The 17,342-nt window shown below is 50.3% G+C and overlaps 1 protein-coding gene across 8 annotated transcripts in view; it reads right to left on the bottom strand.

The window, feature by feature from the left end:
- The window catches only part of RALGAPA1 (Ral GTPase activating protein catalytic subunit alpha 1), a 1,128,412-nt gene that overhangs the window by 624,216 nt on the left and 486,854 nt on the right, over window positions 1-17,342 (bottom strand). For all 8 annotated transcript variants that reach the window (XM_069638431.1, XM_069638437.1, XM_069638433.1 and 5 more), the window contains one exon: window positions 8,753-8,865. In XM_069638431.1, the coding sequence (XP_069494532.1) occupies window positions 8,753-8,865 (113 nt within the window). The remainder of the gene's footprint in view (window positions 1-8,752; window positions 8,866-17,342) is intronic.

Raw genomic sequence — 17,342 nt, 5'->3', positions numbered from 1 at the left:
AGTGGAAGCCTGCTCTGCAACGCTGGGCGGTTCAATCCTTGAGGCAGGACCACATCAGATACATGGTGAGCTGAGGAATCTCGGAGCCCGCTGAACTCTGCTGATCCCAGGAGGGCAGAGTACCCTATGATCCCAGGTCCCCTTAAGCAGGAGACCGAGCAGCCAAAGACACGATGCACTTGTGCTCCCGAGCAATGACACCGTCTCAAAAGGTCCACTGCAAGAGTCGATGACCACCCAGGTGCAGCTCCACAACCACCGGAGCCGCCTCGTGCGACAAACTAATGCCACCAAAACACAGGTACCGGCCGACACAGAGGAAGGGGAGGAGGGTGGTGAAGCTCCAAGGCACTCCAAGAAGCGATAAGGACATGATGATATCACGCACATGGCCAGCGAGCTTGAATAACCAATGACGGACTGAGAAAACCAGTACCCCTAGAGGGGGCGAGAACATTGTACTACACCTACGACCAGTTAAGCTGGATAGCTTAGATGATTGAGTTTCCAATATTGTTGTGAAACACAAGTGACTGAACTACTGAACAAGTTACTTAGCTGTAACTGTTGTTCTCCAGCATGGGTCTGGCATGGATTCACATGCTCATGAATATTCCCCGTCGTCAGGCTGGGAATCTTCGGTAAAAGAAATCACAGTTTCAGTTTCGTTTCTAAACTGTCTTTCTCCTACAAACCAATCACTGAGCTCTGGGTCATACTGCCCCCAGCCAATGACTGCCCTCTACCTAAGCCCCTCCTCTGGCAGCCATCTTCAGATTTGGTAGCACGTAAAGTGGCGGTAGGACCAAGAGAAGAGGGGCAGGCGGGAGGGTTTGTATGTGAATCCATGCCAGACCCATGCTGGAGAACAACAGTTACAGGTAATTAACTTGTTCCTTCTCCAGCATGGGGTCTGATATGATTCACATGCTCATGAATAAAGAATGCATAGCAGTACACACATGCACAACCACGGGAGGTGGCAAGTCTCAACAGAAGCAATCTCTTACCTCCTCACTAGGCTCACCTTCAAGCAAACAGGTTGCGCAGCACTGCTTGCTCAACTCTGGACTCCTCCCTGGTATCCCTGTCGACGCAGTAGAATTTCGTGAAGTGTGCATCGACCTCCATGTAGAAGCCCTGCAGATGTCCAGCAGGGATACACCAGACAAGAACGCCGTTGTAGCAGCGACCGCTCTGGTAGAATGGGCTCTCGGACGGCCAGGTAGTGGTCGATTTGCCAACGATGACAGTGAGTGATACAGCCGGAGAGCCACCTGGAAATGGAAGCCTTGGACAGGGCCATGGTTCACAGGACCAAAGTTCACAAAAAGCGGAGAAGTTCTCCGGAAACTCTTCATGCGGGCCACATAAAACTTCAGCGCTCTAGCCACATCCAGCGAGGGCAAAGTCCTTTCAGCCAGCGACGAAGCCATCGGAAAAAACACAGGTAACACCAAGGGTTCGTTGAGGTGAAATTCCAATAGCACCTTGTGCATGAAGGAAGGGTGGTCCACAGCACCACCCTTGTCTCGTAAAAAGTCTGGTACGGTTGCTTGCATGACAGGGCCTGGATCTCACCTACTCGTCTTGCAGAGGTGATGGCAACGAGGAAAGCAGTCTTCCATTACAGAAACTTGAGCAGAGCTGAATGCATAGGTTCGAATGGGGCCCCCCATGAGCCTAGTTAGCACCACATTGAGCTCCGACGCCAGGGCCAGAGCCTTCACTGGCGGGAATGAGTGGAACAGTCCCTTGATGAACTCCTTCACCAGATGGTGCCAATGACAGTAGATATGGCAATACTTGAGGGGCCGCGACCCTCAGAGGATTAATCTTCTGTGCACGGCACCAAACAGTAAAGCGCTTCCATTTGCGTCGGTAACATTTTAAGGTAGAGGACGCCCTGGCCTTGACAAGAATCTCTTCGCAGTCCGCCGGAACATCGTAGCTACCGAATTCGAACGCTGCAGGAGCCAGGCTTTCAGGTTCACCGAGCCTGGGTCGGGGTGCAGAATTGCGCCTCCTTCCCTGGCGAAAAGATCTGCAACCACTGGCAGCTTGACTGGAGGGGACGCCGACATGCTGAGAAGGTCCGGGTACATTAGAGCGGAGAACTCACTCCCGATTTTTCGTAGGAAACTGAAGACCTCTTTCCTTGCACAATAATATGTGACACTTGCTAACCTATGTAAATATACTGCACTGTAAATTTGTACAAATGTCATATTTGCTCCTGTAAATAATGTACTACTCATGTATATGCAACTAAGATATGCCTGTAACAAGCGCCACGATGCCCCCGGGCTGACATGCGCTCTACAAATCCGAATAAATAAATAAATCGATATGCCTCAGCCACGCTGGTATGATATGATAAGGCATTTAACGCGCCTATACACAAGTGATTAAAGGCGCGACGAGGCAAGGGAGGGGGACAGAGGGAAGACCGAGACAACGATCTGACTAGACCAGATGACATTGAGATCGTGCAAGAGCGGGGGGGAACGGGGAGGGGCAGTACGTAGGATAATAGTAAAACAAATAAGACAATAAATAGAAGTGCAGACATCAGGTGTTAAGTGCTGGTAGGGGCTGTAGGGATACAGAAACAGTCAGAATGCAGAGATTGCCAGAAGGGAAGTGCAGGTGTGCAACTGACGGGGAGGGGACCTGGGCCCGGGATCAGAGGGTAGCCAGGTAACCAGTGCAGTATCAGAGTCAGCCAGAGGATCAGCAGGGGAGAGAAAGCAGAAGCAAAGAGGAAGGTCTTGAGGTGCTTCCGGAAGCGGAGATGGTTCGCCTCAAGTTTAAGAGAGGCACAGAGGCTGTCCCAGAGAGATGCCCCAACAGAAGAAAGATCTACCACTAACTCGCTGCTTGGAGAAGCAACTGACCGAGAGGGAGTTGGAGGCGGATGAGCGAAGAGCTCGTGAAAGATGATATTTAGGAAGAGAGAGTTGAAGGTATTGAGGTCGCAGGCCCCAGAAGTCTTTGTGGACAATGCAGAGGGTTTTGAACTTCATCCTCGCTGCCACTGGGAGCCAGTGCAGAGATTTCAGTCCTGGAGAGATACGATCCCGGGTTTGAGGCCAAGGACAAGTCTCGCAGTCCTGTTCTGGATGAGTTGCAGAGGGCGGAGAGTAGAAGTAGGCAGTTTTAGATAGAGGCTGTTACAGTAGTCCAGCCTAGAGAGAACCAGGGCTCTGGAGACGGTGAGCTTCTGGGGGAAGGAGAGGAAGGGAATAATACCTCTGAGGAGGTGCAGCTGGTAGTGGGACTTCTTAGAGACGTCAGAGATGTGAGGAGAGAAGGAGAGTGTGGAGTCGAAGATAACCCCAAGGTTTTTAGCCTCACAGGTGGGAGCAGGAAGAGGGCCAAGAGAGGCCGGCCTGAGAGTGACAGGAAAAAGAGGGAGCAGAAGTGCCAACGAGGAGAATCTCAGTCTTACTGGCATTAAGGCAGAGATCATCGGCGGCACACCACTCCTGGATGGCGGACAGTCAGAGATGAGAGAAGGAGAAGAGGTGGTGGAAGGGAGCCTGAAAATGAGAAGTGTCATCCGCATAGCACTGAAAGTTGGGGCAGAAAGCAGCAATGTGGTGGGCAAGAGCCCAAGTATTGGTTGCACATCCAGGGGGAGAGTTTAGACCACTGGGGAACACCACAGGTAGAGATACAGATAGAGGAGAGCAAGGACCCAAGTTGGACCTGGGAGAGTCGATCGGAAAAGAAAGCGGTCAGCCAAGCCAGGGCCTGACCAGTGATACCCAGGTTATCACGAAGACGGTTGAGCAGGAAAGCATGGATGACTGTGTCAAAAGCAGAAGAGAGATCAAGTAAGATGAGGACACAAGGGGTGTTTGAATCGAGGTTGGAGACAGGTCTTCACGGATATTCAGGAGAGCAGTTTCCGTGCTTCTGGCAGCTCTGAAGCCAGACTGATGGTCATGGAGACAACCAACAGATTCAGTGTGAAGATTAAGCGGGGAGATGGCCAGCTTTTCCAGGAGTTTGCCTAGGAAGGGAGTGATGGAGTTTGGGCGATAGCCGGGCAGGAAGGGTCGGCAGATGGTTTCTTAACAAGAGGGTGCAGAAGGGAGTGCTTCAGGGGGAGGGGAAGACTCCAGTGGTGATGGAGTGGTTGCAGAAGTCAGCCACAGCAGGAGCCAGGCTGTCTATGTGGTCCTTGAGGGTTTTGGAGGAACAGGGGGTGAACCGGTTTTGATAAGACTTTCATAGATCTGACTTGTCTAGAGTCAGGGGAGAACAGGGGAAAGGCAGAGAAGGAGGGAGGAGGGGTGGTCGAAGAAGGGCCAGAGGAAGAGCAGAGAGTAGAGGGAGGAGGGGTAGAGGAAGAGAGAGAGAGGAAGGATGTCCTGAGTTTTAGAGATGAAATGAGAGGCCAGGGCCGTGTAGTGGGCCTGGGAGGGGACAGGAGAGGTAGAGACAGCAGTAGGATTTGCCAGGTCCTTGCAGATTTTAAAGAGTTTGGCCGAGTTGTTATATGCCGCAAAGACGCAGGCTTGGATGTGGGCTCTCTTCTTGGTGCGGCCAGAGAGCCGCTATTGCCTTTGGAGCAGGCGGCAGGCCAGTTTGTCATAGGATGTACCGGAAGCATGCCATTTCCTCTCAGCCACCCTGCACTTGCGTTTAAGGATGACAAGGTCTGAGTCATACCAAGAGTTGAAATTGGCTTTGGGCTTCAAGCGGATCCTCATGACAGGGGCAAGAACATCGAGAGTATCAGATATAGCAGAGTGGAGCATGGAAAGGGCTGTGTCGGGGTGTGAGTCAGACAAGGGGGGAGAAGAGGGGTGGGGTGAGAAAGTGGCGGCGAAAGCCTCAACTGACACGCTTCATGGGTCGGATAACCGAGAAGGTAGGTGGCAGTGCTGGAGTTGGCTTGGCCTGAGGGGTAGAGGGTGAGCTGGGAAGAAAGGAGAGAGGAGTGGTGAGAGGGATTGAAAGGGGAAGGTCTGAAGAAATCGGAACATCCAGAGTGCGACAAGGATCATCCTGCACTGGTACAGGCTGAGTTGATTGATGACTCAAAGAAGTAACGGCAACGGAGGGAATGCATACAGAAACATGCCTTTCCAAGGGAATGAGAACGCGTCCCCCAAGCTCCCCAGCTGGGGGAATCTTCTGACGAACCTCTGGAACTTGGTGTTAGTCGCCGTCGCAAAGTGATCGATCTGGGGACTACCCCATTTGAGGAAAAGGTTGTCCAACTGGTCCTGTCGAAGCTCCCACTCGTGGCAAGAGCGCAGCTCCCTGCTGAGAGAGTCGGCGACTGTGTCCTTTACTCCTGCCAGGTGAAACAGAATGAGGAACATCCCCTGGGCGACTGCTCAGTGCCACAAGTCCTGCACCTCTTTGGAGAGGGCTGGGGATCTGGTGCCCCCCTGTTTCTGGATGTAAAGCATCGTGGTGGTATTGTTGGTGAAGACCCTCACCACCTTGCCCTTAAGGGACGGCAGGAACGATTTGATGGCCCAAAACCCCTCCAGCGTGAAGACATCCGGTGTGGGCTCCCCATCCTTATAGGGAAGCGTCCGTCATGAGCTTCTCCTGGTACGGGTGGGTTCTGGAAATCCATGCCCCCGGCGATATTGAAGCACACGTCCCACCACCAGTCTGGAACCCAGGAACAGCGCGTCCTGCTATGGCGTCAAGCAGGACTTTGCATATTTCCCTGAGAACTCCAGTTCCATCAGCAGCCGGACGGTCCTCTAATGAAAGGTCTCTACGCGGTGTCTGGAGCATAGAAGTAGGTCCCGTCCCTTGTTGTCCTGGGCCCCCTCCCTATCATCGCCTCCATCGTCTGTGTCCCCGTCATCGTTGTTGCCCCCATCGTGGGGCGAGTCACCAGCGTTTCCCTCATCATCATCATCATCACCCTCATGGACGGTATGGATGGAAACAAACTCATCCACGTCAGCTGAAGAAATGACCTTTCCTTGAAGGCCTTCTCTGCCCCCCCCCCCCCCTCTTCAGGTTCAAAGGGGTTGGTCTCGGACTGACGTCCGGCACCCTCTTCTCTGGTGTCTTCTCAACCGGTTTGTTCGAAGGCCCCCTCCTGGGAGGAAGGGACACACTTGCCGGGGCACCCTGTGGATCTGCCCCTACGGCCTTTGAAGACGCCACCACCACCACCTCGAGGGAGGGCGACACCGTTGCATGGTGCACATGGCCTGCACGAAAAGGCCGGACCCCTTGTCTTGCTTGGCCTTCACCTTCAGGGCAGTGTCGGAAGCCTTGTCCGGTTTGGCCTTCTCCTTCGGGGCCGGGTCGGACCCTTTGTCTCCCAGACATCATACCCTGCTTGGCCCTTCTCTGGGTTCTCCCTCAGCTTACCCGGGTTATCAGACTGCCTCTTGCATGAAGATCTAGAGCATTGTCTTGAGATCAATGTAGGGGCACCCTCAAAGGACTTAGAAGCCCGCTCAGGTTTCCTGGATCCGGCAGAGGCATGCCCCAGGATAACACCCGGTGCAGGGGCCTTGACCAGCAGCCACAATTCCAGCCGTTGGTGCCGATCCTTCAACAAGCGCTTCGAGAAGCCACAGCAAATCACACAATCTTCCTCCTTGTGTGTCAGGTGCAGGCAATACAGGCACTGGGCATGCTTGTCGTCTCTGCATACATTCCACAAACAGCAGTCAGAGCAAGGCCTGAAGAGGGATGCGCCGTCGTCCTACTCGTCCGACATGATCCACACAGTGTAGGCCTGAAGAATCTTCTGGCAGCTTCCAAGAAGAAAACTCGACGAAAACAGCCCTCAGGGGCATTGAAAAAACTGAAAAAAACGGTACCGTTAGTCGGATGGATATCGATGGAGCACACAAGCTCGATTGACTGAAAAATAGAATTTAACTCTCAAAAAGCAAAAAACCCAGCGAAAGGCTCGAAGAGCGAAGCACGAGGACTCCCAACACTTGAACATACGGTACAAATCTGAAGATGGCTGCCACAGGAGGGGCTTAGTAAGAGGGCAGCCATTGGCTGGGGTGAGTATGACCCAGAGCTCAGTGATTAGTTTATAGGAGAAAGACAGTTTAGAAACTAAACTGAAACTGTTTTTTCTTTTACCGAGGATTCCCAGCCTGACTGGGAATATTCATGAGCATGTCAATCCATTCCAGACCCCATGCTGCAGAAAACAACAAATATCTCAACTAAACGAAGAACTTTTGAGTTAAGTAGAACTTTGTTGAGGGGCCAGGAGTCCTTTTCTACAGAGAGTAACACAGAACTGGTTTTGAACTGTACCAGCAGGCTGAAGCCTGAATCACAAGGAAAAAAGAAAAACCAATTGGGTTGGGGCCACATACCAGCCAGCCCAACCCCAGAAGGGAGTACAATACTGCTATGGGCTAATTTATGTTTCATCACTATTAGTGGTAGGGTCCTGCAATAGGACAGAATAGGTTTGGGAAAGAGGATGAATAGTATTTTGCAAAACATCCTAGTGAACATGAGTTTGTTATGCTGTAGGATAGGGGCCCACCATCAGAGAGGTAGGGCTAGGACAGGCGTTCCTTGAACTTTAATAAGCCTCAACCAATTGAGAACTTGTCTTTGTGTCCGTCCATGTCTGATTTACCACAGGGTGTGGAGTGTTAATAGACATTTACTGTTTCTATAATACTTAAGGTATTTTTACTGTGTGCGTTCTATATAGGTACTTATGAAACTAATGGGGTATGTTTGTGGGGAGCATGATAAATGTGTGTATTCTTCAGTACATCAGTGTGGTGGATTTTCTATGGATTATTGTAATTTGTGTCAGCCTACATCCCCTTTCTGGCATTCCGCCCTACAGCTCTGCCACACTTACAATGGTTTAGGGTTTCTTTTTGGCTAGTGCCCTTCCCCGCGGGGACCTGGGCAAAAATCGACTTGACAGTTACTATCTCCCAAATTCTACCTTTTATAAAAAAAATAGAAGTACAGCTCACCAAATGTTTTCATTATGTTTATAAGGTTTGTTTAAAATCTGTGTATTGCTATGAATTGTTACTTTACTGGAAACTTTTAAAAGTATGCTTTTTACCTGTGCAAAATAATAGCCTAAACTACCAAACTAACACCAAATGACAGAAAGGAAGTATACAGCCACCATCATGGCGTTGGATCTCCCAAACTTATCCCCACAGAGAACGCAAAGGTTGGAAAATCCATCAGACACATTGCAACGGTCTAGCCTAATAGTCATATGGGAGCGTCCACCAGACTGCCGTGAAGGACCAGCCACTGAGGATCACTATGCAGGGTGCGATGTTGCATCAAGTAGAACCACTGCCGGGATAACTGAGCCGCATAACTAATGACCAGGGCAAGGAGCTGGAGTATAGATCTTATGGGTTAACCTCTTAACTCAGTGGTCTGCAACCAGTGGCTCTCCAGGGGTTTTGAACGACAACCCCCATGATTGCTCACCTTCAACTAGGCTGAGCAGAACGAATGGGAATTTTAGTCCAAAACATCTGGAGAGCCAAAGGCTGCAGATTCCTCACTTAACTGCCACGTCCTCACAACACCCACTATAATTGGGGCGACCACACAGCAGCATGACCCTTAGCCGCAGCCAAGCCCTTAAAGACCCAATCAGCAGGAACCTTGAAATTAATCACACAAATGTTAAACATTGTGAACGGTTTTCTTGCCTCCAATTGGTCAGATTGGGATTTAAGCTCTGGAGGAACGCCTTGGGTCACATCTGGGAGTCCCGGGATAGAGCACTTACCTGGGTGGTGCCGGAGCGCAGTCTCTCCTGTATGAACTCATCCATGAGGTCAGGCACATTGTTGGTGCTGCTGCCCATCTCGTTGGCAGCATGGGACAGACCTTCTTTATTGGCTACAATCAAATCAGAAATAATGTTTAAAGTACAAGTTTGTGTCAAAAAAGCAATTCGTAAAATCATGTATTCTGGGACTTTAGGCAGCGAAAGAAATCTCCTTGCCAGGCATGCAGATAGGGTAAATATTCAGGGGAAGGTTTAGTGCTAGGAATTAGTCAATCTGGCAGCTGGTGCTTGCGGGGTTACACAAGAGTTAGTTCTGGTTCACTGGAGGACAGTGGGAGCCAGTAACCCCCTGCTCTATCTCTGCAACGTTTCCAGAGTGGCACGAGGCCCTACACGCCTTACTGCTCCTCTCCAACAGGCTTCGTCTCAGCATTGGAGGAAGAATCTAGGATGTCCTGAAAGCTCAGAAAACCTTGCATGCAGCAGTTTGCTGATGGCAAGCACTGATGCAAGTTCTACAGAAGTACAGCGGATTCCATGGAGCCATCAAACTATGAGGCAGCGTCTTAATCCTCGACGACCCCAGGGCTCACCTATGTTGGCAAATCAGCCTATTATTAACTGAGCTCAGATACCATGCTACCATGATTAGGCAGTACCTCCTACCCAAAAGAAGCACGGTCTACCCTCTGCTCCATTGACAGAAGGCACAGTGCCCCCCGCATGCCATGAATAAACTATGTAATTGCCAACCTGGAGCATGCGACCAGCATGGTGCAAACTGGAAAAAATTAGCACAATGCCAGGGTTGCCAATCTCAGCCTGAACAAAGGTCTTGATAATAAGCTTGAGCCTACAGCCATGCCCAGTCCAGTTTATAAGTTCGGTAAGCAATCACTAACCACACCAGGCACACATCCAGCACTCCTATGCTCCAATTCACCACAAAGCAGACAGGAGACCCATATTCTCTAGGGATCAGGGACTCAGTCACACAAACCAGCTCCTGACTAGGGGACCCCTTGCATTAAAAGGTGGGGGTAACCAGACTCGGCCATCTGTCTTCCAGAACAGTGTGGGTTCAGCAAGGCTACTCATCTCAGAATCCTCCAGCGTACGTTTTGCCGGTCTCTTCTAGAAACAGTGCAGCACATGGGCAATGTTGGCACACGAGAAGGGCTGGCAAAGAGGCCCTGTCTGGAAGGGAACCTTTTACTGATGCAAAAGAAAATTAAACAGCTCTGTCCATTCTCGGGAGAAACCACTCCCCCAGGGACAGCAAACCTCAGGTACTTTCTGTGCTTCGGATGAATCGGCACATGAAAGTAGGCATCCTGTAGGTCCAGAGACACCAACCAATCCTGAAGTCGAAGGGCCTGGAGGACATGAGAAAGAGTGACCATCTTGAACTTGTCCTTCCTGAGAAGTTTGTTCAACCAGCGCAAGTCCAAGATGGGTCTCAATCCCCCATCTTTCTTTGGAATAAAAAAATAGGGGGAATACCATCCCTTGTTCCCCTCTACTACAGACACCAGTTCTATAGCGTCTTTCTCCAGCGGGTTCAAGATTTCCTACACAAGGAGCGGATCTAGAAGCTTCAAAGAGAGATTCCCTGGTGAGGCCGCTTTAGGAAGGGAAGGCAGTTGCCGTGGGCTATCGTATCCAGAATCCACGCATCTGAAGTAATAGCTCGCCATTCTTCGACATGCTAAGACAGTCTGCTCCTAACTGGCAAACAATGGAACATGAGATATGGCATTTTTAACGCGCCTATACACAAGTGTTTCAAGGTGCTACGAGGCAGGGGGGGGGGAACAAGAGGAGACAGACAACGATCCTACTAGGCCATGTGTCATTCAGATTGCGCAATGGCAAAGGGTAGAGGGGAAGGGAAAAGTGCAGTACAGGGTTATTAGCATACAGGATAAATAACAAGGGCCAGCTGATTGCAAGTGCGAAGTAAGTGCAGACAAGTGCTGGGAAGGGGGGCTGTAGGGATACAGACAGTCCCGTAGTGCAGGGGTTGCCAGGGAGGCAGTGCAGGGGAGAGTGGCTGGGCCAAGGACCGAGAACGGTGAGTGGCCCAGTTGCAGATTCAGTGCAGTTTCAGTAGTATTAGCAGGGGAAAGGGGAAGAGAAAGCGGAGGCAAAGAGGAAGGTTTTGAGGTGCTTCCGGAATCGGAGATGGTTCTCCTCAAGTTTCAGTGGGGCAGGAAGGCTGTTCCAGAGGGAGGCCCCTGCAGCGGAGAGAGATCTGCCCCCAACTCGTTGTTTGGAGAAGCGGCTGACCCTGAGGGAGTTGGGGGCGGATGAGCGAAGAGCTCGAGAAGGAAGATATTTAGGAAGAGAGAGTTGAAGGTATTTTGGCCCAAGGCCCCAGACATGGCCTCATGGTTGTTCGGAGCGGCTGCAGCAGTGCCTGAAGGCAAAGAGGCAGCTGCCTGAGCAGCTTTGGCAACCCCATTTCCCCGACCACCACGGGTACTTTTACGCAGACCCCTTTGACTGGCGGCTTCTCTCATCCTACCAAAGGAGGATGAGTAACGAAAAGAACCTTCCCTCCACTGCTGTCCCCTAGGGCGAAAAGTTGGAGGTTGACACAGCTGCGCTCAAAGATTTCGCCACAGCTTTTGAGGTCTGAAAACTCAAGGCTCTAGTCAGCCTTGCTGCCAAACAAATGCGTGCCATCAAAGGGCATGTTCAAAAGATGGGCCTGCACATACAGAGCAAAACTAGACTTCTGCAATCACGCAAATCTGCGTATAAAAGGTGCTCGCAGCCATGGACCGGCTAACACGGTCGGCCCTGTCCAAACCCGACTGAAGGGATTCACACATGGCATCCTTGCCATCCTGCACATGAGGAAGGAACCCATCCCTTTCTTCCCCTTCAGAAATATGCTCAGCCGCTAGAGAAACAATTCCACAGAGTGTGTGAAAATCTTGCTGAGGCACAAGTGGAGTTGGCTGACTTCAGCGCCATACTCCCCGCAGAAAATACCTTGCATGCCCAACCGTCGAAGCCGTATCAGGAGGGATTGTAGGGTACGCCACCTGCCTCGAGGTGGCCGTAGCTGCCTGATCCACCAAACTCTCGGGAGTGGAGTGAGATGAAAGGTAGCTGGGGTCGCTACTGGAAGGGCGGTATTTTTTAGTTAACGATTTGTTACCTGCCTGAAGAGATTACGGTGTCTGCCAAGCAGCCGCCACCCTTTTCTGCAACGTCAAATGGAAAGGTAACACCGGGTCAGAGGACGGACCTTGACCAAAATATCAGTTAAGCGATCCTGAACAAAAGCTTCTGGAGGACTAGACCAACCAAGATACTCAGTGACCCTAGCCATCAGTCTCCTGTAGGACGACTCAGCATGAGCCCCAGGCTCAGGTCTGCCAAACTCCACCTCAGGAGAAGTGTCCAAGCCACTGGCATTATGAAGAGACTGCCGTAACTCTTCCAACTGACTGTCCCCGGAAAAGACAGGAGCCACATAAGACTCAACAGGGGCAAATTCTAAATCTGACCTCTCCTCATCGAGGTCATCCAGAGGGAGGAAAAACTCCTGCCTCAGGACAGAAGAGGGTCTGGATTCCTTAACAGGCCTCACAGACTTGGAAGGAGCCATCCTTGGAGGAACAAAAGTACCAGGGACCTCCATCAGCAAATTCCGGCCAAAATGCCTGAAGGCGTCGAGGGCACTGATGTCTTTGCGTCGACGCCGATGGCTTCGGCATTGACAACGGCGCCGAGAGCTGGTGTGAAGGCAAAGCTTCGGCATCCTTATCCGACGGAACCGGCGTCGACCTCAAACCTTTACCAGATTTCTGCAGTCTTGCTGAGGACCTAGACCTAGAAGCATGTCTCTTGCGATCCTCCTGAATTTTGTCCGGACGGGACCTCAAAGTTTCCCGGTGAGAATCGCGCCGTGGACCCGAGCCCGAAGGCATGCGAGCCACGGACCGGGACCATTCCCTGCTGGCTTCTTTCAAAGGCGCGGACGGAACGGTGCCCTGGGATTGGAAAATCGCCAGCATCTGCGCCCTGAAGGTTGCCCATTCCTCCAGAGTCGAGGACTTCGTAGGACAAGCCACTTTCCTTGTGGCGCAATCTTCAGAGGAGTACAGAGAAGGCGACGGGTGACTGCGCTTCCTTGAATGCTGAGACGAGGACGAATGGCGGGAACCACTCCAGTACCGAGATCCCCGGGACTCCTTCCAAAGCGGAGAATCACCCCTCGAATCGTCAGTGGACATCCCCTTAGAAGTTTTACGAGACTTACTGGGTTTAGAAACCCTACCTACCTGTAACTTCCCCTTACACTCCTGCAAGGCCTTAGCAGTCAGTGACTGGCATTAGGAACAGTCGGTGTCGGGACTCTCGCCCAGGCACCACAAACAAATGCGATGCAGGTCCGTAATTGACATCTTAGACTTGCAGTCCCGGCAAGTCTTAAAGCCAGACCTCAGAGTGCGTAGGGGTTGAAGAATAAGACATATTCACGAGGAATACACGAGGCGCGCCGAGTCTCCGAAGCAAACACGTTTGCGGAAAAAACGGAACTGAGGCTACGGGTGCCATGCATCCTATTTATAACATCCGGTGACGTCGCCCTCAACTGAGCCCTTCGAGGGACATCGAACCAACATCATCAACGCAGTATGCCCTCTGCTGAACAAGTTTCCAATGTACACAACTGTGGACATTACATGTCAAAGATGTGGAATATGTTGGAGGACACAATCCATTCTAAGTTAGGCTATACTCAGACAGCGGTAGCATTGGTGTCAAGTACAGTCAACGGGAAAGACTGGAAAGCAATGGAGGGCGACGCAGGTGAATACAAAAATATACTATTGATTAAATATAAGATTGCATCAAGTTCTATTAAACATATGTACAGCCACAATTTGGTAGTACAAAAATGGGCCATCTACCACCTTAGTAATTCCACATAGTGAGAGGGGCATATACTGTCGAAGACACGTTAAGAGGGGCGGGGTGGAGGTTAGAAGTACATTTGCAAGCCTAAACATGGCTAGTGTACTGTAACACACAAGAACACAGATTTAGGACTCTATACCTACCCTTTCAAGAGTTCGGTCAGTTATCGGCAGGTGGTCTTATCAAGCAGGCGTTTGAAGGAACTCACTGTAGAAAGTTCCCACTTGCTTCTCCAGCTCTGGAAAGGGTAGACTATGAGTCCCCAGTCCACTGTAGGGGGGACTCTTAACCCAGGGTACATGCCCCAGGCTTAGTAAGTAAGTACTTTATCCCCAATGCAAGTTCAGGAGGATTGGGGTGCTAAAAGGGATTTAATCTCAACCACACAACTTGTACTAGTGAAACGTACAACATCCCAAAACAGGGTGCACTGAGGATGTAGTCGCTTAAGGATTGCAGGCTGAGGGTTTGAGGCTTCCACCAACAGTTAGGTCAGGCCCTTGCAGAAACTCCTTAACAGGGTGAAAACTTTTATTCCAGTTTCAGCAAAAGCAGCAGAAAGGAGCAGCTGTTGGTGTAAACCCTGACAGGGTCGGCATGCCCTCAAGAGCAAAGTTGTCTGACCACGGATTCCAACAGAGACTCCTTTGTGGCTAGAGATGGCACCAGTAGGTTGCCAAGATCCCAGAGGGGGAGTGAAAATGCCAGCAAAGTTTCCAGCAGAGATGCAGGAAGGTGCCAATGTAATGGTACCATCCAATGCCAGAAAGAAAGGGCTCCACCAAAACTGCCACAAGTGTTAGAGAAACCTTGCAGGTGCAGGAGTTCTTCACCCGGTCTGGGGTGTCCTGCAGCTTCAGATGCTTGGATCATATGATCAACATGCTCGAGTGGCTCCAGGTCCTCTCATTTTACCCAGATGTTGACCGGAGGGGGGCCGCAGCACAACAATGTAAGAGACACGAGACATTCAAACAGGAAGTTGTCCAATCAGGGATAGCCTGCAGCTCACAATCTTCCCCCAGATACAGGACTGTGTGGAATGGGACCAGGCAGTCCCAAGACCGGATTGTAACCAGTTCAAATGCAGCAAGCATGTAAGCCCCTAAGCCAGATTCCGACACAGAACATGCCCTTATAAGGCTATGCTATTTAACACTTTGTTTGTGCTTTACTATATTTTTGGCTGCCTTCCTTCATCGCAGGGGTAGGATGTGACCATACATGGCCATCCTCCGAGGACTATACGAGGCAGCGAGGTAGCCCACGAGGAAGCTGGCCAGTCCACAGAATGGTTCAGGAAAGCTTCTGAAGGCTTCCAAGGGCAGGATCTTCAAGCACAGGTCAGGACTGGTTGTTCCAGACGTTCCAGCGGGTGAAGCACTGATGAAGGCCTTCTGGAGATCAGCAAAGGAGCAGGGCTGTGCGGAGTCAGCGGAAGAAGATGATGCTCCATGCAAATGCAAAGAGTTCAGGGTCTTCAGCAAGAGGATCCTCTTACAAGGAGTCTTGGCTCCAACAACGAGCCAAAGAATGGCTGCAGGAGTCTTCCTTGAATACAGGATTAGAGTTGGGGCCGCACTCATGCTCATGGAGGTGCACCAATCAAACTGGCAGAGGCTTTCCAATCATGGAGAGCCACAGGCCACAATATCAACCCAGCAACAGACGCACTTTGGCCAGGATGTGCAGTGGGACCAAAAAGTCCCAACCCAGACGTCTTGCCACAAATGCACAACGCCACTTTGCCCAGAAAGGAGAGGTTCTTCTGCGGAAAGAGTGTATATATCTGTGAAGAGAGCTCTGGGGCAACAAGTTTGTCTTGGAAGCAAGACAATGCAGAGCAACACAGATTTAAATCCCAGTCCCGCTCTTAGAGATTTGGTCTTCGGTATTAAGCGCGTTATAAAAGGTAAATCAATTTTATTTTTAGAACAGTACCAAAATATTTGCGCCCAGCAGCCCATCTTTGGACACATCATGCAAGCAATAAAAGTTTCAAAAGAAAGTTAAAAGGAAACCAAGTATCCCTGCCACACCTGCTTGTTGAGAGGAGTGCATTGTGAAACAAACAAGGAATTTCAAAATGGGGCACGGATAACCGTGACCCCAAAATAGATGAGTTTAGCAAGAAGAAGCCAAAAGGCTTTACAAGTAGTAAGGACAGGTTAAAATAACAGCAAACGTTGGGGGGTTCTATAGAAAACTATGGAGACAAAGTGCAAAAAGAAAATCTTTCCTAACATATGCCTTAGTTATTTGCGTGCCATGTAAATCTTTAAATGTAAGCCATGCCTGGGTGTTGCAAGATGACTAATAAGAGCACACAATTATACTGCCAAAGCAATTTGATATCAAATTAGTGTCAGCTCTGTGAGCAGGGCCCAGCTATGACATGACTGATGTGTATTAGTGTCTGGTCTGACTGTCTGCATAGCTGCTATGTCGGACAACAGCCAGGCCACTCTCTGGGAACAGGAAACCTCACCAGGAGATCTCCTGGGAATCGGTTTGTCACAGGCAGCACTGACAAAGTCACACTCACATGAGGATGCGGACCACTGGAGACCCTTTGAAAGCAGCAGACATGGGAAGGGCTGAGGGAGTTGGAGAAGCCAGAGGGGAGAGGTTCTGCCATCTTTGTTTCTGTTAGAGCACTCTACCATTTTGTCCCCTGCATTTCCGGCAGGGCAAGATATTCTGGATATGATATCAGGAGGTAAAAGCACTTCTTACAGCAGCCCAGATTGGCTCGTTACATCAGGCTTGCTTTGGAGGGACCGCTCACTGGGAATGACATTTTGCCTTTATTGGGAGAGGAAATGCTCCCCTCCTCTGATTCATCTTTGGACTCTGAAGACGAGAGGATTCACTGGAGCTCTGCTGGGAATAGAGCGAATTCCAGAGTCCTCTGCCAGAGATGTGAACGCAGAAGGCATCCAAGGAAGAGGCAAGCTGTGCTCCCTTGTGTGGAGATGGATTTCCAGAATCCGGCCTAGTGGGCAGATGTCAGGAGGCTGCCCTTGTTATGATGAACAGGGGAACTCCGGTTGGCCCAACCCCAATCAAGGCAGAAATAGAGAACAGTTGCCGATTAGTTTCAAGAATGCGAGTGGGGTCAGGGGTCCACAATAAGTCCACACAGCGAAGCACACGATAATTCAATGTACACACTCAAGTACAAAAACACTATTTATTATAGGCCCAAAACAGACACTAAGAAATTAACTAAGCAGTAGTAATATCACACTATACTGAATTATCAAACATGTATACAGTGTCCTTTAGATTTGTAGGAATGCATACAATAACTCGGACAACTAAATGTAGTTAAGTGGTGATGCAGTAGAATGAAACCAGGTTGCAAGAATTATGCCCTAGCTTTATAAATCCAATCCCTATGATATGTGGGGCCTTGTGCATAAGCAACAAAGAGTTTTCTTAGGAGAGGGGACATATGTAGGAAGAGGTCTTGTGGTGAACATTTTCAACAGGTTACAGGTATGTAAATATTATTTCTATCTTTCAGATACCAGCTTATAGATCTGACTATCAAAAAGCAATGGAATGGAATAATCAAAGTGTATTCCAAGTAGAACAGGGGGGGTTGCCATTACTTACTTGCTTGGGGTAGGTTTTCCTGCCATTT

This window comes from Ambystoma mexicanum, chromosome 14 (genome assembly GCF_040938575.1).
Source record: "Ambystoma mexicanum isolate Mex_15411 chromosome 14, UKY_AmexF1_1, whole genome shotgun sequence".
NCBI classification, from domain to species: Eukaryota; Metazoa; Chordata; class Amphibia; order Caudata; family Ambystomatidae; genus Ambystoma; species Ambystoma mexicanum.
The sequence above is the reverse complement of the archived record's forward strand: the minus strand, read 5'-3'. Positions and strand labels throughout refer to the sequence as shown.